This window comes from Colossoma macropomum, unplaced genomic scaffold (genome assembly GCF_904425465.1).
Source record: "Colossoma macropomum unplaced genomic scaffold, Colossoma_macropomum, whole genome shotgun sequence".
NCBI lineage: Eukaryota > Metazoa > Chordata > Actinopteri > Characiformes > Serrasalmidae > Colossoma > Colossoma macropomum.
The window spans coordinates 31,465,963-31,489,376 of NW_023494793.1; the positions used below are offsets into that span (position 1 = coordinate 31,465,963).

General features: G+C 39.8%; 2 protein-coding genes across 7 annotated transcripts in view; one reads left to right on the forward strand and one right to left on the reverse strand.

Moving 5' to 3' along the window:
• Positions 1 to 5,841, forward strand: part of fnbp1l (formin binding protein 1-like) — a 52,455-nt gene extending 46,614 nt beyond the window's left edge. For 2 of the 3 annotated variants that reach the window (XM_036579179.1, XM_036579176.1), the window contains 3 exons: positions 1,732 to 1,829; positions 2,039 to 2,181; positions 3,182 to 5,841. In XM_036579179.1, the coding sequence (XP_036435072.1) occupies positions 1,732 to 1,829; positions 2,039 to 2,181; positions 3,182 to 3,360 (420 nt within the window). In that variant the 3' untranslated portion in view covers positions 3,361 to 5,841. The remainder of the gene's footprint in view (positions 1 to 1,731; positions 1,830 to 2,038; positions 2,182 to 3,181) is intronic. The other variant, XM_036579177.1, reaches the window with a different exon arrangement.
• Positions 5,842 to 7,322: 1,481 nt separating this feature from the next.
• bcar3 (BCAR3 adaptor protein, NSP family member) overlaps positions 7,323 to 23,414 on the reverse strand; it is an 80,065-nt gene continuing 63,973 nt past the window's right edge. For all 4 annotated transcript variants that reach the window (XM_036579180.1, XM_036579182.1, XM_036579183.1 and 1 more), the window contains 8 exons: positions 17,428 to 17,867; positions 15,570 to 15,670; positions 14,278 to 15,041; positions 12,651 to 12,766; positions 11,123 to 11,294; positions 10,869 to 10,980; positions 9,417 to 9,623; positions 7,323 to 8,099 (listed from right to left, as the gene is read on the reverse strand). In XM_036579180.1, the coding sequence (XP_036435073.1) occupies positions 7,924 to 8,099; positions 9,417 to 9,623; positions 10,869 to 10,980; positions 11,123 to 11,294; positions 12,651 to 12,766; positions 14,278 to 15,041; positions 15,570 to 15,670; positions 17,428 to 17,867 (2,088 nt within the window). In that variant the 3' untranslated portion in view covers positions 7,323 to 7,923. The remainder of the gene's footprint in view (positions 8,100 to 9,416; positions 9,624 to 10,868; positions 10,981 to 11,122; positions 11,295 to 12,650; positions 12,767 to 14,277; positions 15,042 to 15,569; positions 15,671 to 17,427; positions 17,868 to 23,414) is intronic.

A 23,414-nucleotide genomic window follows, 5' to 3' on the forward strand; every position in this document is an offset into this window, starting at 1 on the left:
TGAGGCATTGGTTTCCTTTGTTGTAAGATATATTAAAGGAATAGTTTGGCACTTCATCCTTACTGCAAATGTGGTTAATCATCTAAGACATGTTTGGTGTTTAAGTTTGTTTCTTCAGTTTTGCACTAGAGATACAATACTGAAGTAGCTATTGGGAGCTTATAGGACAAATCAGTGTTACGCAACAGCAAATAACTTACTTCAGAATGGATAACACAGGTAGCGCTTCTTTGATACAACAGGATTTTGTATTAATCCTGAGATCCTGACTTTTTTTTAAAAAAAAACAAGATATTGGAAAGCAATGTGTTTTTTTTGTTACCTTATTGTAACAGCTTGATAAATCTTTGTTGTTAATTTCCATCAAATTAATAAACATTTCATTACAGGGATTAATGAAGAAGCACTTGCTTTATAGCAGTGTTTTTTCCACTGCACATCTGACCCAATCGGGAACCAGATGAAATTACAACTTTTGTTTTAATTCATTTCCCACCTGCTTGGGAGACAGCTAAAATAACAACAGCATTTATTTGAATAGCGCTTTTTACAACTAGTGTTGTCTCAAAGCAGCTTTACAGAAAAGCAGTTATGGAAGGAAAGCAGTTTATGGAAGTGTTATCAAAGGGATAAAAAAGAAAATAAGAAGTCCATGTATAGACATAAAGAACTGAATCCTGGTCCCATACCCGCATGAGCAAGCCAGAGGCGACAGTGACAAGGAAAAACTCCCTAGGAGTAAGAGGAAGAACCCTCGAGAGGAACCAAGACTCAAGGGAGGAACCCATCCTCCTCTGGTCGACCCCAGATGAAGAGAGAATGACATAGCTAATTTGCTGTTGGCTTTTTTTGGCTGCAAGTCTTACCAAACTCAGGTCTCTCACTGGGATTAATGCTGTTTAAATCAGCTCTGCATGCTTTGAAAGCAGGAAAACTGGAAAAGTGTGTCTAAAATCCATTACGTACTTGGGTACGTTTGACATTACAGCCTCAAACACAAGATTTTATCATTATTGTGGAAGTTTTGCATATTCCGTTTGTATTTACTGTAAATTGTACCATAAACTGAGCTGCTTTCGTGCTGACTCGACGTGAGTTGTCCACCCAGAAGTATAGCCAACATGTATGTTTACAGACATTCTGATTTGGTCTACACAAATTAGCATAGTGCAAACTGCATGCTTAAATCACCCCACACTTCTCAAACTGCTTACAGTCATTAAGTATTGTCAAATAGACTTGGTCACGTGGTTTTTATGCTGTATGACATCTTGCTATCTATGAAAATGGATAAAATACATCATATCTTGTAGCCATGTGTAGCCAACAGCTGTAGCCATCTTTAAGTCTGAATTTTGTCAGTACTTTTTCCATTTTCGTAGAGATCGATGGGTATTTAGAAGCAAGTTTAGAAGCTACATAAGCCTATTTCACAAGTCTATTTGAGATTACATGATTACTTAAATACAAATGTAGGATGATTTGGATGTGTAGCTTGGCTGATGTTAATTTGGTGGGGAGTATACTTTCATTACTTCCTAGCTGTTTGTTATTACCCTTTAGTGCTACAGTAAACATGAGACGTCAGACATGTTTTGACTTCCTTTGGGGTAAGGGGAGAACTGGGTAAATTGAATGCTGATCTATTCTTTTAATGAAAGAGAAAATCCAAGTTGGGAGTGAATTTTTCTAATTCTTACTTTCAAGTTTTTCCTTCTGTCTCTCTCTCAGACATGGCTGGCAGAAGTTGAGGGGGCTAAGCAGAGTTCTCGCAGTGAACGACGGCCTAGCACAGATGTAAATCATCATGCTCCTCATGGCAGAGAAAGGTGGGCATTTAAATTTGTAGCTGCCATAAACAGAACAGTATCATTATGCTAACATAATCTGATCTCCTCTTATTGAGTGTCTAGTCTGACGCTGTCATTTACTCGCATCAAAGTGCAGCAGCTTGTCATCACTGAATGAAACTAATGATAGTATTCATATAGATTATAAGACTACATGTTGTAATTGTTTCTCTGTCTGTGCGTTACAGTCCTGAGGGCAGCTACACAGACGATCACAGCCAGGAGCACCGGTCCCCCCCACAGCCCGACCCACACGAGTTTGATGACGAGTTTGATGATGATGATCCTCTTCCTGCAATTGGACATTGCAAAGCGCTCTATTCTTTTGATGGTACAAACTTATGTACCTGCAGTCTCTCTTTCTGCTCACACAAGTATAGTTTTCTGAACATATGTTTGTGAAGTAGTGTTACCACAGAATGTCTTTGTCTACATTGTCTCATTCACACCAGATAGATGGGAGTGTCTACTGTTAATGTGTTGTCATTGCACCAAAACTGTGTGTACATAACTTGGGTAATTGGTAGGCTGTGTCCATAACATGTATGTAACATGCTGAGGTTTAGTTTCTGTCCATGCCAGAAAGGTGGCAACAAAATCTCAAGGCCTTTTCACACTGATCCATGTTTTGCAGACCGAAAAAAACCCCACTTAACAAGTTTTGAAATGTACATGTTAACACAGTGTTTCACATCAGAGCTCATGGCTGCTTCCATTGCTTGTAAACTCATTTCAATTTGAGTTCCAAGCTAAAGCAGAGCATCTTGTTCCTATTTTCTCAGTTTTAATAAAGATTTAACTATAAATAAGCACAAAAATACTGTTTCTGGTAGCTCCCTGTGTGCCAGCATGCCAGTGTGACCCTCACAACCAGCAAGTCATTGCACATATCAGTTTTATGACTGTTATAATTATCGATAAACTGGTATGTGGTCCCAGCTCTAAAATATTTACCAACATTTGTATGTACCACCCTGTACTTGGTACAGCATTGATACTATTGGGTTATTTCTACAGCTCATTATATAGTTGTAAAAGCTGCTCTAATCTTTTCAGATGCATGAATCCACATTTTGTCAGGAGTTAATGATAATGGATTTGGACGGGACAGAAACTCACACTGGAGATACACTGGAAATAATAAACTCAGACATCCTCTGGAAAAAATTACATTGCTGCCCCCCCAGTATAAAACTAATTCTGCCTGAACAGTACTTTACTTTATGGTGCAGTTATATAATGCAGATTGTTCCGTGAACATGTTATTGCTTGAATTAACTTTTAAATACCTGTGTTTTTGTGTGGGTGTGCATGCACGTGTGTGTTCACAGGCTCTAACGAGGGCACGTTGGTGATGAAGGAGGATGAGGTGCTGTACGTTATAGAGGAGGATAAAGGAGACGGCTGGACGCGAGTCCGTAAGCAGAGTGGAGAGGAGGGCTATGTGCCCACATCCTATGTGGAGATCACACTGGAGAAACACAGCAAAGGTGCGGTCACCTACATTTGATCACCCACGGCATGGTGGCCTGTAAAGACATCAGGAATGGGAACATGTGCATGCCAGAATTGACTCTTTGTGTTGGCAGCACGACTCCCTGAATCATACTCTGTTCACTGTGTGAGCCCTGGACAAACACATATGTACACACACCCATTCTTCCTGAAGTGACCAGGACAACTTTTAGTGTACTATGACTGTATGGTAAAGTATTCTTCCTAGTTGGGAAGGCTTTTCCACAGTGATAGATTAGCTCCCTCTTAAAAATGAACCGTTATTGACCTTTTATTGATTTTACTAGGTGTCAAGCGCACTGTTCTTAATTTGTTCCATTTTGTTTCTGCATGGAAAATTTTGAGCAAAGTTAATTGATTGAATAGTGATTTCTTAATTTTCTTTCATTTTGATTATCCATCATTTTGCCATGACCTCTCGGTCAGCATTGCTAACACTACGTACTGCAATCAGCTGCTCTGCAACTTGTTTTTTCCCATAGTTTTTCTCCAGTAATGCAAGAGGATAAAAGACTTAAGTACTGGTAATGTTTATCAACCATTGTTAATAAATGTTAGTCTCATTTCGGTAAATCTGTTCAGCAGGGACCTTTCTGTACAGAATTGTTGATTCAAAAGCTGCATTTCAGAAGATCTCCCATAAGTGGCAGTGTTGCATGACAAGTTTTTCCACGATGCCATCTTAGCCTTGTACTGCAGAGGTCAGAAATCACTGAGAATAGTTCAAGAGGCTTGGTTAATTAAGTGAAGAGGTTTTGAGATGGTCATATAAACTTGGTGTTTTTTGCAGCCTATACAGCTTTTACGTACACCAGCTTGAGTGTCCTGAGTCCTGAACAAGCAAGGTTGCCTATGGTTATCAGGTGCATATGTACAGCCCCCATTTTTGGCACTAGTGTAGATTTAAATAAGATGATGAAACATATATCTTATTATTTTATATCTTCAAGTCGTTTTATCATGGCTTACAGGATCTCCACAATGATTGTCTTAATCCTGACCTCTTGTCATCGGCCAGCGCCTCTCTAGTGTTGGTCTGTGTGAGTGACTGTACTCTCTCCTCTTTCTGTGGCTACAGGTTCCTGAGTGGAAGAGTGGGGCTCTGTGGTGTTGGTGGAGGGGACATGCTGCTCTGGGTCTATTAATAGGTAGTTCAGGGGGTTTCAGACTGAAATAGACAGAAAGAGTGAGGGTGAAAAACGTAGGAAATGAGGACAGGATGCATGTCTTGCATGCTGACACTGTCATTGCCATTAACATCATTCCATTGCAGCAGAGGCTTGTGGTTTAGGTGTGGGGAGTATAATGCGAGGAATCAGACGCATGAAAGGAGAATAAAACCCAAAGCTTGTTTGATGCATTGATCTAAAAGTGTGCCTGGCACTAACATTCCATCCTGTTGAAGTCCATTCCAGCGCCGTCATGGAAACATATATTTTTGCCTGCACCATCTCACTTAACATGCATGATCTAAACTCATTACTTCCTTCCTCAGGGCTGACCAGTCAGCCCCTACTAGGACAAAACCACTTCAGCCTGTTAACTTCTAAACTCTTGTCACCCTACTTATGATGTCTTGTCTTGTTTGTGTCCATTGAGTATTTTTTTCACATTTCGACTACATTCCCTGATGCATCCAAGAGTCATTGTCATGCCTCCGTGTTCCGCCACCAAAGCATGAACAAACCAGGGTAGAAGCAGGGTGGGACCACAGTAGCCACGCCAAAAGTCCCCAACACGAAAACCAAGTGGCTGCCTGTACTGTGGATCACTGCAGCCTGGTGCAGTACTGACTCAGACCAGCAGGGGGGCCCGCATCACCATACACAGGCGGACCAAAAGCTGGACCTGTGATGACCCTCAGAAATTCACTCAGCATTCCAGCCATCCACTTCCTTACAGCCTATAGAAACCCGTCACTCTGTTCACGATTTCACATGTGCTTGAAGAACACGCGAGAGCCTCATAATGGGGCTCCGAAATGTCCATCTTTCAGTGCGTATGTTTGTGAATGTGATTTCATACATATATGAAAACAATGTGTATGCATATGGATATATGTATACATGTGTATATACCTAGTTAGTTTTTATTACTGAATTGTAAGTATTAACAACTTTTATTTCATACTGAATGTGTTTTTATCGTGTCTTTTTATAGGGTTTTTAACTGCGTGAATGACTTTGCTTCGCTTTTAAAGAATCGTGCCGTTATCTGTTTGTAATCATCGCTTTTTGTGTCTGAACAATACTCTATTGGACCCTGGTCTTAACCAATGCACTTTTTTACCCTATTGCATTTGAATTTGAACTTCAGTGAGTAAATGAATGACTGAGTGAATGAGTGAATGGTGTTGGCGCTGACTGCTATCTTTGTATAATTATATTGTACAGTAAGACAGTGGTGACCACTATGTTCTGGGTTGTGTTTGATCAAGAGCAAACGAGAAATAAATACTAAAGTCTGTTTGTCCCAATCCTCCTGTTTGCCCGTGCATGTTTTGTGTGACGGGAGCTTTTTCAGTATTAAGCATGGAAGACTGATATTTCTTCTATGTTTTGGTATCTCTAAATACTTACTTTCTTGAAATACTGACTTAGCATCTCAAAGCAATGCCTTGCCGTCTCAGGATAATGATGTATTTTCTTGAAAAATTTGAATTGTTTTCTGAAATTGCTTTTTTCTCAGACTTTTGAGATACTATGTCAGAATGATAGTCAATAAATTTAAGAATGTAATTGATTTGGGATAATGTCTTTTTGAGAAACTGCCATTATTTTGCGAAGCTAAGTAAATATGTCAAGATGCTAAATCATTATTTTGAGAAAATAAGTAAGTCCTGTGTGATACTAAATCAATATTTTGAGAAATGAGTCATTATTTCATAATACTAAGTCAGTATACTGCTGCCAGAAATCTAGAAGGAGGGGAAAGACATGGGAATGGGCTTCCATTAGTAATGTATAATAGGATAAATTCTTGATTTTTGCCTGATCACTCTGTTGATCTAGCTAGCAATACCCAAATTAGTATTTGTGGATTTGCAGCCTAATGGTGATACTGAGGCTAAAAAGTAGACAACTCTCTCTAATTATTGTATTTCTTGAGCTACGCAGTTTGTTTATACAGTGATCAAAAGGTCATGGAACACCTCTGTCATGTATTATTGTTATTATTTTTTTTCCAATGATTGCATTTAATGTTAAATGTTAATGTTTTATGTTTTGTAGAAATTTACTGATCCACAATCAGAGTCTAACATTCCTGACTGAGATTAGATGCAAGGACAAGTCCAAAATCAAGAATCAAAGATGTACAGTTTCAGTGGAAAGTGACAGGATCTGTTCCCGCCTCAGCATTAGTTTCACAAAATCACTCCATGTCTAGAAAACGTTCAAAAGAAGGGATATAAAACCTACTACTAACGTACATGAAGATAGGAGACACTAAAGCTTTTCCCACTCATAGCTGAAGACCTTACTTACCTAACTTCAGTTTTCACTTAGTTCCTGGGATGATTTTGAGTTTCAGTTAGGAAACCTGGCTGTTTGATAAAACTTTTTTCTTCATTCTTAGTTGCATATCTTACATGAAACATTGCTGTCTCAACACTATCAGTCTTCAGATTCAGTGGCAGGAGTTGAGTGTTGTGAGCGATTCAGCATTTTCTCAATAAATTGTTCAGTGAAATCATACAAGTCAATGTAACATTAGGAAGAAATAGTGAACCCCTAACAGGCCATCATCTTGCTCTGTTAACAAAAAATATCAGCTTTTGTTGAGTTAAACAGACATTTTATTTAGACATTTATCTATACAGTTGTTGCATCATTTCATATAAAGATATTAAAGGACTATTTACATGTCAATGACACTTAAGAATAAAATATATAACATATAGACTAGCATTCACATGCTTGGCATCGTAACGATTATTTACACCATTTTCCATGTATGTTTTCCCCCAGATACACTGTTGACCAATGTGTACCTCGATACTTTGATTCCAGACTTTCTAGACATTTATTGCTGTACAAACACTACATATTCATATCAGAACACGTTCAAAATGTCCATAAGAACAGAACTTTCATAGTCCACTGAAGCACGTTCATGTGCCTTTCATCCTCTTTCCCCACTCATCACCTGGCCCTTCATTAAAACACACAATTGCCGGTTATGGTAAGTGATGAACCACATGCTTTATTTTCCTCAAACACTTATTTATGCTCCTCGTTGCATCTTTTGTCTTTTTCAATTCTTCATCTCATTATTATTGTCATCTTGTCTTTGAGACCCAAAGAGCGGGAAAATATCCTCTTGTGCTGACAGTCTTAAAAGACTGCTTGTTCTGAGTTCTGTGTACACGATTGGGTTTAATCTTTAGACATATTTTTCCTTTAGAAGGTCCATGGTACCAAAGTACTTGTCAAAGGGGCTTCTTCTTTCACACCACTTTTTTAGACCATGGGGTCCAGTCTTCTGTTTGTGGTGTTTAGAAGATTTAGAAAGTCTTTGCTTGTGCGCAGCTCTTTGAGCTGATTCTAGTCTATTTTCCTCAGAGTTCAGTGTGTTTGACAGGTGGCTCCAGTTTTCTGGACAGTGCGGTCAGAATGAGTTTGAACTTGTCGTATCGTTCCATTTGGTTCACAGCAGCCCCTCTGCTGCCCCACAACAGGCGGAGCTGGAAGTCCGTCTTCAGGATCTCCAGCATGTCCTCATCGGGACAGAAGTCTACAAAAAAATGCAGAAAAATATTAAAAAACCCCATAAAAATAATCAAAAACACCAACGGGACTAACTCCATATTAATGCCTATGGATTTAGAATGAGGTGTCACAATACTTTTGTCCATATAGTGTAGCTCTTTAAAGGAACAGTTTGGCAAATGAATGTATCCAGTTTTCCATGTAGCCCACATGTAGGTAATTGGCTGAGACATATTTGTAGTCCTCATTTTGCTTACTTAGCTTAGAACTGCAGCTACAAGCCTAACATTGCTAACAAACACTGTAACTCAGTAGTCACCCAAATAGCCCAAATTGTTTCAGTAAAAATAAATCCATAAAACTTCTCTCAACTCGCCCAAATCCAGGTCTTGTCAATGTGGTATCGAACACAGTATGACTTAATGTGAACTATAAAAACAAAACTGCACCACCATGAGGAGCCATTTTCTGGAAAACACCAGGGCTGATATTCACATAGCAAGACTGATCTTGGATCAGATTCCTCTGTATTTATGACTGTCACTGTCACAAAAACTGGTTCTAGAGGTGGTTTGTGAATACAGACCTGTTGTCTAAAATGGGAGTTTTGTTCATTTTTATAGGTAACAGAAATTCATCCTAAGCCACAGGAAGACCTGGATGTGGTTTGAGTGACTCGAAAGTTTTAGTGAAGTATTTGTACAGAAACAGTTTGGGATATTTGGGTGACTATTGCATTGTAGTGTGTTTAGCAACATTCGCCTCGCTGCTCAGATTCCGAAGTAAGGGGTAAGTAAATATTAAGACAGTTTTATTTTTCATCAAACTTGAAAGCTTAGTAGTTTTTAAAGACGAAAAATTGTCTCAGTATCAGCCAATACTGCATGTTTCAGTATTAATATCAGGGAATAAACATTTGTGTCATGGCATTTTTAATTGAATTGCAAGAAATTTTACCAATCCATCAAAATCTACTGGTTGATAAACAAAAGTTTCACTGATACTGAAGTTTTCATTTATCACTTAATAACTTATAACCAAACAAAACAGTTTAATCAATAGAAGTTATGTCAGGTTTATAAGGCATTCCCAGTATCCTGGAAGCACAGGGTCAGTCACCGAATGCAAAATTAAATATCTGATACATGATATTGTGACATATTTGGAAAATACCATGATATTGAATTTTATCTGTACTGTCCAGCACTAGCCAAGCTTGTCATTATCAAAGTGTTCATGCTAGAAGTATTTATCTCAGTACTTTTCCCTTTTCACTCAGTGCTACAGTCTACACAAACAGGTTTTTCTTAGTGGCTGATGACTCCTCAACTAATTGTCTTACCTTTCAGGACTCGTTGAGCGTTGTAGGAGTAGGTGTCGGCGTTCCGTGCAACAGCGCGGGCGTCCTCTAGATGGCGCAGCATGATCTCACAGCCCTGATCATTGCTTTCCCACAGCTCCATGCCCTCAAAGGCCACTGCAGGTCTTTCCATCAGGGTGAGGAGGGGCATCAGCAGTGGCACTGTGGCACTGCTCAGTGGCACCTCCGCTGCAGAGAGCAGAACAGTTAGTTCACTCAGGCTCAGTCAAATTATTCACCCATGCCAACCTCCAACACGTGCTGCTCCTGAAGCAGACACTGATGGAACATGCTGTAACTTTAAGACTTTTAAAATGTTACGATATAAAAACCATAGATCAGCAAAAAAGACTGATGTCTTAAATGGCTAATGTTAAAGCTAGTATTTAGCATTGTGCAAACTGCATGCCTGAATCATCCTCCAAACTATAGAAGCAAACTTTAGCCATTGAACGCATCATGTGATCAGGTGTATAAGGGGTAGGAGGGAAAACTGTGTAGTTTAATGTTTTTTTTTCCGGATTTTAACCCTCAGAGAACCAAGCAATGATTTGTTGATTTTTTTTTCTCTTTAAACTGTTTTTACTAAACTTTGATCATAAAAAACATGCATTTTGGAATGTTGTTGCAAAATTGCAGACATGGGTTTTAAAGGTTATTACAAGTTTCTCGTTATTTTAACACAGTTTAATTTAATCTGATCTTAGTGAGTCTAACACACAAAGATGTATAAATCGCCAATTACTAAATGTACTTGAAAAAAAAATCGTTTTATTAACTTCCATTTAAAGTTAAGAAAATTTTTTTCCTTCTTCTGTAAAGTTACCTTTTTAAATGCTGTCGTTTTATACTTAAACAGTAGATTCATTTATATTAAACTGTACTATGAATATATGTGTTCCATATATATAATAAGGACAAGTCCTGAGTTCCATGCCACAAAAGACCTGTTCTGTCTCATAAAGGGTTTGATTACCTGATGAGTTGGATCAGGTTTTATGAGATGAAAAAAAGTTTACACTGTTTGTGCCAGAAGGTCTGCAAGATTGGAGTTGGGCCCATTGATTATAATGGAGAAAAGTGTCAATAGAAAAGTGGTGAACTTTAAGGCCCATGTTGCAGCTGAGCCTCAAATTTGTGTATTTACATCTATAATTTGTTTGTTGTAACTTTTTATGACTGTGTGAGTGTAAATTGAGGGGAAAAAAAAATTTGCACAGCTCTAAATTTGCTCCAAAACACAGAGCAAGAGAGTCATTTGGAGGAGGTTGCTGCAGTTTAGAGTGTGAGATGTTGGAAGATGTAGTTTAAGTGACAAACAATTACTGCAATTTTGCTACAGTGGGTCTCTGAGGGTTAACAGTCTACAACATTGTGAGTCATTGATGTTTGCAGAAGATTCTAACAAGAGGCGTGCCAAAGACAGAAACGTACCACTGCCTTCATACAGGCCTTTGTAGAACGGTTTGAGAGATTTCTCGTAAATGATGGCAGTCTGCGTGTATTTCCTGCGTAACGTGGTCCATGTGTGATCCAGTCTCGTGATCTGTGATCAGAAGGAAGATCAGAAAGACTTAAGCCTGTTTCTTAAAGTCTTATCACACACCAAGCATCTGTCTCAATCTTTCCATTTCCAGCTAAGCTCAGCTGGTCTGTGAGGTAGAGGGGGGTTGCTGAGTGTGTGCTACCTGAGGCATGTCCAGTGCTTTCATTATGGAGGAGAAGGCATAAAGGTCTCCCATGGAGTCTTTCAGTTCCAGAGCGACCAGTATTATCCGGTTTAGTGTGGCCGCTCTCTCATCCAGGCTGCCTGTACAGCCCAAGATGTCCACTGCTACAGCAATCGCCATGGTGTTATGCCTGTATTAAATAGATAGATAAAGAAATGGACAGAATTTACACAGTGCTGGGCAAGATATCGTATACCTGTATAGGTGCCACATATAATAGTGATACTCATAGTATTTTGTGGATTTTTTTCATGGCTTTCCAGATTGTTTAGAAAGTAAACCAAGAGTGAGTTATTTTTCTGGAAAAATATTTTCTTTCTGCTTAATCTCCATAGCACTGTATGTTTCTCCTTGGCATAATAGAAAAACTAATACAGCCATTTTATTGGCTTTCCAAAACAACTAGTGAATCTACACATATCTTCTGAGTTTTTATATGTAATGATAAAGAGAAAAATAGCATTAAATCTGAAAAATTAGTTTCCTGTGAGGACTGTTTTGCCTCACTATCACCTGCATGTACCCCTCTGCCATGAATGAATACAAAAAAATCATTTTATGCCAAAATCTCATCTTAAAACTCTCTGTGAGGAAGCTTTTGAGGCATTAAAGCAGCAATATGTATTTTTTGGTTAAAACTGAAAGTAGTAGCATTATGGAGTAAGGAGAAAAAGAACAAACTAAAATGAGGTGTGTGTGCCCTGCTGTCAGTCACCTTGTTAAGCCTGAAATAATCATTTAAAAGTCAGAGGCAGTGTGTAGTATTACCCAGGATTTTTTTTTTCAGACCTCGTCATACATCTTGCGTATTAACGTCACATGCGCAAGCTCAAAAAGTAGGTTCAGCTCAATATTTTGGTCTTAAACAAAATCTGCACTACACTGATGAAGATGTCATGACAATAGTAGTCCTCCTCGGAAGACATCAAACTTCAGCAAGTTTTGACTGAGATCTCTTTAAATTCTCTTTCAATGTACTCGCAATCATCAGGTTTATCTGCTCTCGGGGTCCAAAGCACAACCCACGTTACAAAATGTTCATGTTGCATGCAATTACTTATTTCCACCACAGAGGTCTCCAAATCCCCAAAACTTACACAGTGCAGCTTTAAACTTGGACGTCCTGTTCCTATAACCACAGTTCTAAAGAATTCTGACCCTAAAATGGAGCATTTTACATCAATGAATGAATAATCTAAATGGCTTTGTAACCATTTACTTATACCAAAATTCTGAAAAATTGCTCTATGTATCTATGCTATACTGTTGCAGTTTGCACTTAAGATTACTGTCCAGCAGCCACACATTTAAAAATGACCACTGTCAAGCTGACTGGAAAGTATTATACAGCACCACAGGTGTTCTGGATTACAGTATTCACTCTTTGCTAACTTGTAGGTGACCAAATACACATGTATGCCTATGTCTACAGTGTAGGTCATCAGTGTGCATCAGCTGTGAGGGAAACTGACAGGGTGCTGTTTACCTTTCCATGAGATCCTGGCGGAGTTGTCTTCCATGCGGAAGGGTCACCAGCTCCAACCCAGAGGTCACACCCATCTGACCTTTCATCTCATCGGAAACGTTCAGTATCCTGGCAACCTAGAAAATGCACAGCCACCACTTAGCACTGAATGTTCTTGCATTAAATAGAAACGAAGAAGGAAGCTTAATGTTACTAAACCATGTTTACAGAGATATTATGGGGTAGATTCCATCATGCTGTTTTCTCATTCATATAGTTAGTCTGGAGGCTGATATAAATAGCCAGTCTGTGATCTAATTTACAAATATCCAAACAAACAGCCTTGTGCCTTTACTGAGACTTAAATGCGTCTAGAACAGATCATTTTCCTCTCAAATAAGACACCCAGTCCAGTTTGTGATCCTGACCTAATTGGATTCATTCTCTACATTTAGCTCATGTTGTCTGACACAGCTAAACACCTCGACCCTGCCTCCAGGTCTCCACCAGGCTGGCAGGAAGAACCAGTCTCTAACTTACTGTCTGAACAAGCAAGAGTCACATGGAAATGCTAATTATGGACCTGTCACTACTGATTGTAGTCAGCCTGTGGGTGTGGATGGGTGGTTTATCCTTTGCCGTTTCATTAGAAGTTGCATGGAAAACCATGGTTTTGTGGAATGTCTTTATAAACCAACCCAAGGTTTTTACTGTACGAGTCTAGCATTTACTTAGTAACGTTGCCCCCAACAGATTCCACCAAAAGGCAACACATCCGTTTGTTTGAGATGTGGTTATATTAACCACTCGCCAGAAAATGTGACCATTTCGGCGAACAAATTAAATTTGCGTTGATTTTTTTTCTCCATCCCCAAATGTGGTCCACCTGCCAAAACATGTTTGGTGTCTGAAGATTCCTTGTTGAGTCTTGTAGCTCTAGTATTGCTCTTGTGAAGGCTAATGTGCATGACACTGTATGACAGTATTCTATTAAAATAGACAAAAGTATGCAGCATAGCTAAAAACAGTATTAGCAGTCTTGAAGCCTGGATTTTGTCTGTACTGTTGTCTGGTTTTGTACATAACAGTAAGTCATACAGTGTCAGAAACCACTTAAGTACTAATTGGTGGGTATGGCAAAAAAATCTAATTTATGCAATTTTCCACTTAGCCAGATGAAGTCGATCAGCATCCAGATCTTCATTAAGGTCGCACAGGCTTTTAAAGCACAGTATGACTTACTGTGAACTATAAAGGTCAGCAGAACATCACTGTGTATCTGAATGCTGAGGGCAGTCAAGAGGTGTTGTGCGGAATTCTGAATCCGTATGTTCAGCTGTTTATTTACAGCTCACAGTAAGTCATACTGTGTTCTAAACCACACTGACGAGTCTACTCGTTTTTGAGAATGTTTTAATGGAAAAGATTTGGGTGACTTGACGTCTAGTGTTTGTTAGCAACAGTAGCTCCAGTTTAATATTAAAGAAGCACTGCAAACATGTCTTGGCTGATCAACTACATATGGGGATCATTTAAAATGTGTGTTTTTTTTTGGGGTTTTTTTTTGACCATTCCTATAACATTTTTTACTTCCAGTGGGGCAAGTGGACAATTAAATACAAACAGTGATGTTGTATTGTAAGCATACCTCACAGTCAGCTTGCAGGATGTGCTTGGCAATGGTCTTAGGGTCCTGACTGACCACCAGTTCTTTGGCCTTTTTCAGCACAGCCATCTCCAGTGGCTTATTCTCTGCCGGCAGAAGCCTAAAGTCAGTGTCCCCTGGCCTGAATGCAGAAACTGTCTCAAATACAGGCCTCCTGAAGCCTTTAACCTTGTCTTTTTCAGGTTCCTCTTGTTCTGCTTGTCTTTGCTCTTTGTCCTCCTCCTCATCTTCCTCCTCACTGCCATTCTCCAGGGCCTCTATAGCGTGATGGTAGGAGCTGCGATCCAGCTTGGTGGTCCCGCCACATGTGCTTTTCTCCTCGTCCGTCTTCAACCGTTCCACGTAGCCATTAGCGTTTGCCTGCGGGCCACTAATCATTTCCCATTCAGCAGGGCTACAGGGGCTCAGTTTGCAGTAGTTCATCTCCGGGCTAGCCAGGCTGACCGGCTGCTGCTGTTGGAGGGGCAAATGCCGCTGCTTCTGGGGCTTCACTGGAGGTACAGGGGCCAGGGGCTGCAGGCACGGAGAGCGGGGAAGTCTTGCGGAGGGCACTTTGCTGGGTTTAGGGGGCGGCTTGGGGCAGAGCTGGCTGTCGGAGCCCCGGATGGCCTCACCCGGCTGGGAGTCGAAGGCCATCCTGCGAGGAACCGTTGGACTAAGGGCAGGCTCACTGCCAGTCCTGAACACAGAAGACTTGGAGCATGACTGGGTCTCCATATGGTGGGTCTGAGCTTGAGGCCTGGAGCCTGGAAACCAAAGAAGATGCATGAATTATTGATGATATCATTATTTATAAATTCATTAGAACTGACAGCTTTTATAGACACTGAAGACACTCTAGACACTCTGAACTAAGAGAGATGTATTCAATCTGATGTGCTGAGAACAAAAAAGGCAAAAATTACAGCTTTCAGCTTGGACACCTAATGCTAAGCTACAAATGATTTCCCAATCTCCAGCCCTGTCAATTGGAATGACATGAACGTGAAACATTTCTTCTGCTTTTCCATATTCTAGATCATCCCGCATAACCTTCCTCCTCAAAACAATTACTTAGCATTCCAATTCCACGCCTCACTTCACACATCAGATTCTCGACAACCGAAAGTGAACTTCAAAGTAAGGATGCCACGTTGACTTTGAGAAAAGACTTTTGCTGAGGTACATGCAAGAAGGAAAATAGTGGGTTTTCAAGGCTGTCAGTGCAGCAGACTGTCAGAGAGGGAGCGTGACAGTGCATCAGTGAGGATGAAAGCGGACGTTAGAGTGCTCACCCAGCGGAAGGAAGCTTTCGGACTGATGGGTCTTCAGCGGTCCTCTCCGCTCCTGAACATGGTTCAAACACGCCGGCTGGCTCCCGCACTTGTCTTTGGTGCTGTGAAGGACAGAGATGGGACAGTTAAACTCTCGTCTGAACAGCTTTGGAGAAGCTGCCGCACAACATAGTAGTAATTTTATACGCTGTGTATGTGTGTGTCGTCTGTTGAAAAGAAGCCTTTAATTTTGTTGGGCCATTTTTTGTCAAGGTTTGTTTTGGCATTTTGCATCATGTTGGTTTTCTTTCTCTTCAGCTTCGCTCACTGACACACATACTCATACGGGCTATCCCCTCCTTAGCCACAAGATTTTTTTTTATCTCTCTTGGCTTAACATTAAAACAAAACATTTTGAGATCACATATGCTTTCATCATAGAATGAAACAGATTTTGAAACAGTTTGTGTTCACTTCTTGTAATTCCTCCCCCTGTATTATATTACATCCTACATTTAATCTTCTTTCCCAGAGGTCCACTAATCACAATTGTGTGGCTTATGTACCAAAAACCTTCACAACTCAAGAGCACTATACTCTATACTATACTCTTTTGTGGCAGGCTGTTTTTGGTACTGGGTCTTTAAGACTGATATTTTCTCACTGTCACACACACACATGTCTCATGGAAATATATATAATTTATATATTGATAAACATATTTTCGTGATGAATGGACTGACAGAAATGGTCCAAAATTACATGGAAAAACCTTGTAATATTGACTTCCATTTCAAGTTAATAATGTTTTTTATTCTCCTGTAAAGTTACCATTTTGAACATATGACAGCAATGGCATGTACATGATTTCTGTTCTGATTGGCTGCACTGTATTGTAAATTGTGTTGTATGTAAATGTGTTGGTTTTTGTGACATCACAAGAACAGTGAATTCAATTTGCAGCTTAGTTTTCATATATCAGTCATGTGAACTGAGGAGTGAACAATATGTTTTGAAACTTGTTTACATACAACATCAAATCCTCTTATTTCAGAAAAGTGAGGAAAATTCAGTTTTCCCTGACATGGGCCCTATAAACATCACACCTACACTACAGTTCCCAAACTCCTATTTCTTTGCATTCATTGGTGTTTCTGGGTATGGTTAGGGGTATAAATATCTGACCTCACAGTGTTTCTGTTTGATTATGGTTCTTTTGGAAATGTGATCTTTCAGACAGCAAACATGTGTCATTAATTAATTCACACTCCATTTGATTTTCGCAAGCGACATGAACTCACTCAACAAATCACTGTTGTTTCTGGTGTTGGCATTGTAACAACCATGATGACAGATTGGCAACTAAAACTTTGACAAAACATCAAGAGGATTAGTTTGTTTTCTTCTTCGCCACGTTTGTAATTGCATCTCCAAAAGCAGCTCAAACTGAGTTACAGACATCTGATCTATCTGTGAAAGCTCTAAGTCTCCTGAATGAAGAGATGAAACTCTCAGTTGTCTTTTCACCTTTGTAAAATGGAAAGTAGCCTTCCCGATATCACTGTGAGCATGTCTTTTGGGATGGCTTTTGGTCACTTGAAGACATTCTTTCATTTATTAGATTTTGTTCTGGTGTGCGTAGTTTTGATGCTGGGATAAAGCTCATCTGAATTAATAGTTTTGTTTGTTCACGTTGTGTTCAGTGTGTAATGGCTTTAACATTCCTGGAGTTTGCCACCTTCAAATTTGCTACATCACAATGCACAGAAACAATACATCAACTACCTTAATACACCGATGCACCTTGGGGATTTTCACACCTCTAATAACTGGTATGACGGGGACACGGACGACAAAATGCTCTGAACTTGTTCCTCACCTGAGGAGGTTCCCACGTCCAAGGGTGTGATCGGGGACGTGCCCGTTCATGATGTTCAAGCTCAGTCGCTTGGAACTCTGGTTCTTCCTCTCTCTCTGGCCAGCCTCCACACGTATAGACCCAACTCCATACTTCTCCTCCAGGCACCTGAGCGGCAAGGCTCTGTTGATGGGCTGAAAGATGATAGCCCCCACTACCTCAGAGACCGGCTGACGATTGCCAACGTAGTATCTGACCAGAGCGGGAACACTGTCAAAACCATCCTTCTCGAACAGATACTGCACGCGTGAGTAGGCCTCGTTCATGGCCACCACCTCCTTGTTGATTTTGAAGTGCTGCGGGCTGTTCTTCCACTGGCAGGTCAGGACGTAGTTCCCGGGGCTGGATAATGAGTCTCGGATCAGGAAGTCACCATCTCGCTGCACCAGGTTCTCAGCCACCTGATGAACAATTGTACATGGAGAGGAATGTTGGACAAACATATTTTTGTAAAGCCAGTGATTAGCACTGCTTATCATGCAGTAGCTTTACATTTTCATGTTTTTCCTGCTCTAAATACACTGATAAAAAAAACTATTAACACCATAATTTATCGCAAGAATTTTCTTGATATTGTATTTGATTAAGTGGGGCGGCACGGTGGCGCAGTGGGTAGCGCTGTCGCCTCACAGCAAGAAGGGCCTGGGTTCGATTCCTGGCCGGGCGACCAGGGTCATTTCTGTGTGGAGTTTGCATGTTCTCCCCATGTCTGCGTGGGTTTCCTCCCACAGTCCAAAAACATGCAGTCAGGCCAATTGGACATGCTGAATTGCCCCTAGGTGTGAGTGTGTGTGATTGTGTATGTCTGTCTGTCTGTCTGCCCTGCGATGGCTCCAGCTGGCTCCAGCACCCCACCGCGACCCAGAAGGATAAGCAGTTTAGATGATGTGTATGATGTATGTATGTATTTGATTAAGTAATGCACATTTCTAAATACATATAAGAGCCTCTGCCATTATAAATGACAGTTCATTGATATCAATGAAGAATCAGTGGTATTGATATGGTATTCATTGGTATTTTTTGATACCAAAGGCTTAATATACAGTACTGTACAGAAGTCCACCAATCATTTATTTCATTTCCAGTCAAAACAGCCATTAAGTACAAGTTAGAACAAGTTTCAAGGAAGTATTTCTGACTTAAAGACTTTTGACTGGAAATTAAATAAATATGGGGTGGTCTTTGACTTTTGTCCAAGGCCAAAAGCACTACCTGGCCACAAAACAAGTATGTAGTGCTGCTGGACTTGATTGGTTTTCAACAAAGGAAACAATTATGCCATTATTGAAGGATTTAACATAGTTGACCTTTAAGCTTGTATGTGAGGCAGGGCATGCAGGTCACTGTTTTGGCTTTCAAATAATCTCTGTCACTTCTTTAATTTAGTCTTTATTATTAAAAGAATCAAACTTTTCTGTCAAGCTTAGCTGTGTTAGACATCAACTGAATTATCAAGTGTGGCCAAGATCTCTGCTGTGAGGTTGCGCATAGCAGCTGTTCTCAGACATCATTTATGGACTAAGGCCAGAAAGGGGTGACATACATGAGGTCAGTGTCTACAGAAGTATCAATGTCTCAGAACAGGCCCATATCATGCTTATAGTATATTCACATTAAAACTGCTTGAAGAAACCCATTTAATGCTTTGAACTCCAGCAGCTGTGTAGACAAAAAGTCCATTCCTAATTTGTCATACATCATAATACTGCTTTAGATAGTGTAATTCTAGATGTTTTAAGACGTTCAATAATGATTTGAGATCATTTAAGCATGATGAATATTCTAGTTTCTCAGTGCAGTTTAGTGTGGATGGGGGACACTGATTTGTTTTGCACTGATTTATCTGCGCTATGTGGTTTTGTTCACTTCTGTAGAGGATTCATAATGCAGGTTGTTACCTGCCTGATATCACGCAATATTTAAGTTATGCTGAAAATCACCCTTGTCAACAGAGGGGATGCAACATTCCCAGGAAATTCCAAGCTTCAAATTTCGAAATCAATCACAAATGATTATCCGCGCCGTTCACAGAAAGGGCAACAGACTCAGTGAACGTCTGGCTGCCTTTTTCCTTGTCTGTCGTTTGTTTTATCAACTTTGGCTGAGCAGGTCTGACTTGTTCCTGTTGAAAGTAGCCTGATATTGTGGCTAAATGTGACCTTTGCTGTGGCCCACGTGCTGGGGGCTTTGTGTGGTGAATAATGCGTAATCATAGGGTGTGTTTCATGCTCAGAGCTTCATTTACACACTGCTGACTGACGCGGCACTCAGAGAAGCATCTCCATGAGCATAACATTCAGAGGCCTCAAAATGTAAGTGGAAGTTTAACTCAAACCTCAGGCTTATTATTAACTGGTAACCAGTACAAATTATTAGGTAACTACTATGAAACTAATATTAGAGGAATTGAAATGGGGGCCCACATAAGGACCCTTGGCATTTAAAACAATGGTTCACTGAAAAATCAAAATGACAAAATGTTCTCCTTTTCTCAATTATAGCTGACCAGCCAAGACATGCTTGGTGTCTGAAATTTCTTTTAGTTATTAGATAGTATAAAGATACCAGACTAATGAAGCATCAAAGTAATGGAAGTCCATGACACCCAAAATCTTTTTTAGTGACTATGAGGCTAATGTAGTATAAAAGCAATGGAAGTGTATGTAACCCAAAATCTAGGTGAGGTAGACTTTTGTTATATTAGCCTTTAGCTCCAGTGCAAACTGAAGAAGCAAACTGTGGATGCTAAACTGTCTTGGACGATTAACTACATTTGGGGTGAGGGTAAAATTGTAAATGTAAATTTTATAATTCAGTGAGCCGTCTCTTTAGGGGGGTTAGCTGGTTCCATGTTCATGCCCACAATTTAGTACATGTATGTTTACTGTGTAAGCAACAGACATGAGGGTGCACAAAGGTACTAGTTCCTGGCCATCATATGATATATGCTATAGTGTTACACTGATACTATATGTCTTAATGTCTGATGACAGTTTTTCAGCACTGACCAATGAGAGCTGGCTCTAATGAGCATAGTGAATGATTGATCTCCATGTTCATGGCTCGAAGTCAAGTCCTGTAAGCGTGGGAAAGAGCAGAGATTGGGCACAGCACCCCCATCTGCTATGTTTCTCTCAATCTCTTTTTTTCATTTTTTTGGAATGGCTCTAAATGAGGCCTGGTGTGGATATGCAGTGTAACAGACTCTTTTGCAGCCAGCTCATCTTACACCTTAATCCTAAAGTTTTGAGTTCGCCTTTAGTTCCTCATTGTTTGAGGTTGACTCAAATGCTGTATGAGTAATTTAGCCTATTCATTTATTTTTGAATATAATTAAAACCCAGTACACAGCAAATGATTAAAGTCTTACTACTTCCCCTCCTTTTTTGGAAAACACTATTAACACATGAACCTGACCGGCCCAGTATTGTGCCTAAAACAAAAGAAAGCTGCTCATTTAAATCTCCCGCTTACACCAGCTACACGAGCTACACCACGTGCAATGGTAAAATCATTTTTATCAATTTCAGCAAGCAGAACCAGAGCATTCTCTGTGTTACGATGTTTCCTATCACTATATAAAACATGCACAGACTTCCTTTTTGCAGTCCTATTTATGCGTTTTCTTGTTTAAAATGGTAGTTTATGGCACACGGTAAATAAAACATTTACAAATCTTTGTCTTTGTTAGATCATGTTCTTTACATATCAAACACACATAACTAGGGATGCATCGATACTGATACTGATATCAAGTATCGGACTGATACTTGATATCAGTCCGATGCTCATTTACTCGTACTCATAAAAATGCACTGATACCAACATCTGATAACATCTGATACCATGTGATGTATAACTAGTGTGCACAAATACTCAAGCTGAAGTGAAAGAGGGTCTGCTTGTGCAGCAAAGTGCTGCTGACCCCATGGCAGTCAGACCAAACCACTGGTCACTTAAACATTCTGCCTTGGCATTTTGCCACTGTGAATACACTGTGCAATTGTAGCCCATTTATAGTATAGAAGTCCATATATACCAATTCTACTTTGTTTGACTAAATAGAACTGCAAAGTGTAAACTTTATAATAGTGATTTCTTAAAAAGTGTCTTTGTAAAATGAGCTGTCTGTAGGGGCTGTGTTGTATCAATATCTTCAAGTGCTTAAAAACATGTACACGTAGTCAGTCATAAAAAAGGTATTAATGCATCCCTACATGCAACAGCAACATTCAGAAAATGTTGGCCATAACAGGTTAAAAAACATTATTGCACGGAATTAACAAAACATTGTTACAATGAGTAAATATTGAAGTATGTCATGGTTTGTATGTTATATAAACATTTGTTTTGTTGCCACAGAACATTATCATTTAGTAAATAACTGCAACAAGCTGAAATCACAGTTCTAAGAAAATTAAGAAAAGCCAGTTAGAGTAAAGCTGGTCTAGGGACCCCAGACAGAACATAAAGGTTCTGATGTTTCTTACTTTTTCTATAAAAGGTGGAAAAATTATGACATGTTCTTTAAAATGCCAACAATAGCAGGTTTAGCTCCTGTGAACTGACTAATGTTCAGATACTGCTAACTTAACTCACTTTGTTGCCACATGAACCACAAGAGTGTAATGCGGCAGTTGCTCGTATCAGGAACTGAATCCTGGTCTTCCGGCTTAACCAGGTAACAGCGCAGCCTCTGTGGGTGATGTACCCTTCAACTAAATTAACAGCAGCAGAAAAGTATAACTAAAGTCAGAGGTTTTTAATAGCTTGTGTGTACCTTCCATAGCAGGAGACTGCTGCACTGAAATTGTGTCAAGGATGAGCTGCAGCAAACACAGCCACATGTCTTTATTTCATTATCATTTTCCACAAAGAGAGTGAATGTTCCTCTGCCAGAGTGGAGGCATGACTCCAGAGCAGTGCAGTGTCGCTCCAAACAAGCAGAAAGAAAACTAGTTAAGCACAAAACATGGCAGTGAAAGTCAACACTGGCTTACAGACATAGCCCATCACCTTCAGTTGAGGGATAGTGCGAGTTCTTCTTCAGCAGAGTAGCTCTGTCTGACATATTTCAGTGTTTTCCCTGATTTAGCGCACCCACTTCAAATTAGGATGGGCTTAACCCCTTGAACCCCTATTATTCAGTTACTAACCTTAAGACTTGTTATTCATTGACTTCATTGACAGATAACACCAAAATATCCAGGATTACACTCCTAAAGACAGCTCCTAAATGGTTCTTAGGTTGGCCGTATGGTTATAGGAAAAACGTTTACTTTGGATACCATTTATATTATGTGGATTAGAGGTGGGCGATATAGCAAAAATATAACACCACAATACTTTTCAACATTTTCGATACACAACATGCATCACGATGTTTCGTTTTTGTGAGGTTTAATAAGTTGGAAGAGACAAGAAAGAGCTAGTAGCTTGACATAATTTAGATACAAACCACCTCATGGACCTGGCTTGGAACCCACTCACTCACTCACATTTAGCAGGCTGAAAATTCTCCACAAGGGGGCGTCCCCTGTTATCACTAAAATAGCTTATGGTGCTTCAGGAGAGCAGTGCTTCGCATCAATGACACTATGTGACATTGTTCATTTACTGAACTGTGCTGAATCCAATTAAACAGGACCAGTTATGCTGTCTTTGTAATGAAGCATGCCCTTGGTCAGTGTGATGATATTTACTATGTTCTCAGAGAAATAATTTAACATGATAACTCTAAATATCACATTGTCCACTGCTAATGTGAAGGTTCTTTAAACTTTAGAAAGACTCTTCTCAGATGCACATTTTACTTACAAAACTTTAAAGAACCATTCACTGAAAGGTGCTGTAAGGAACCAGAAGTGGTTCTTCTATGATATTGCTCCAAAGAACCTTTTATGACACCTTAATTTTTACATATTCTTTCACATACACAACACACA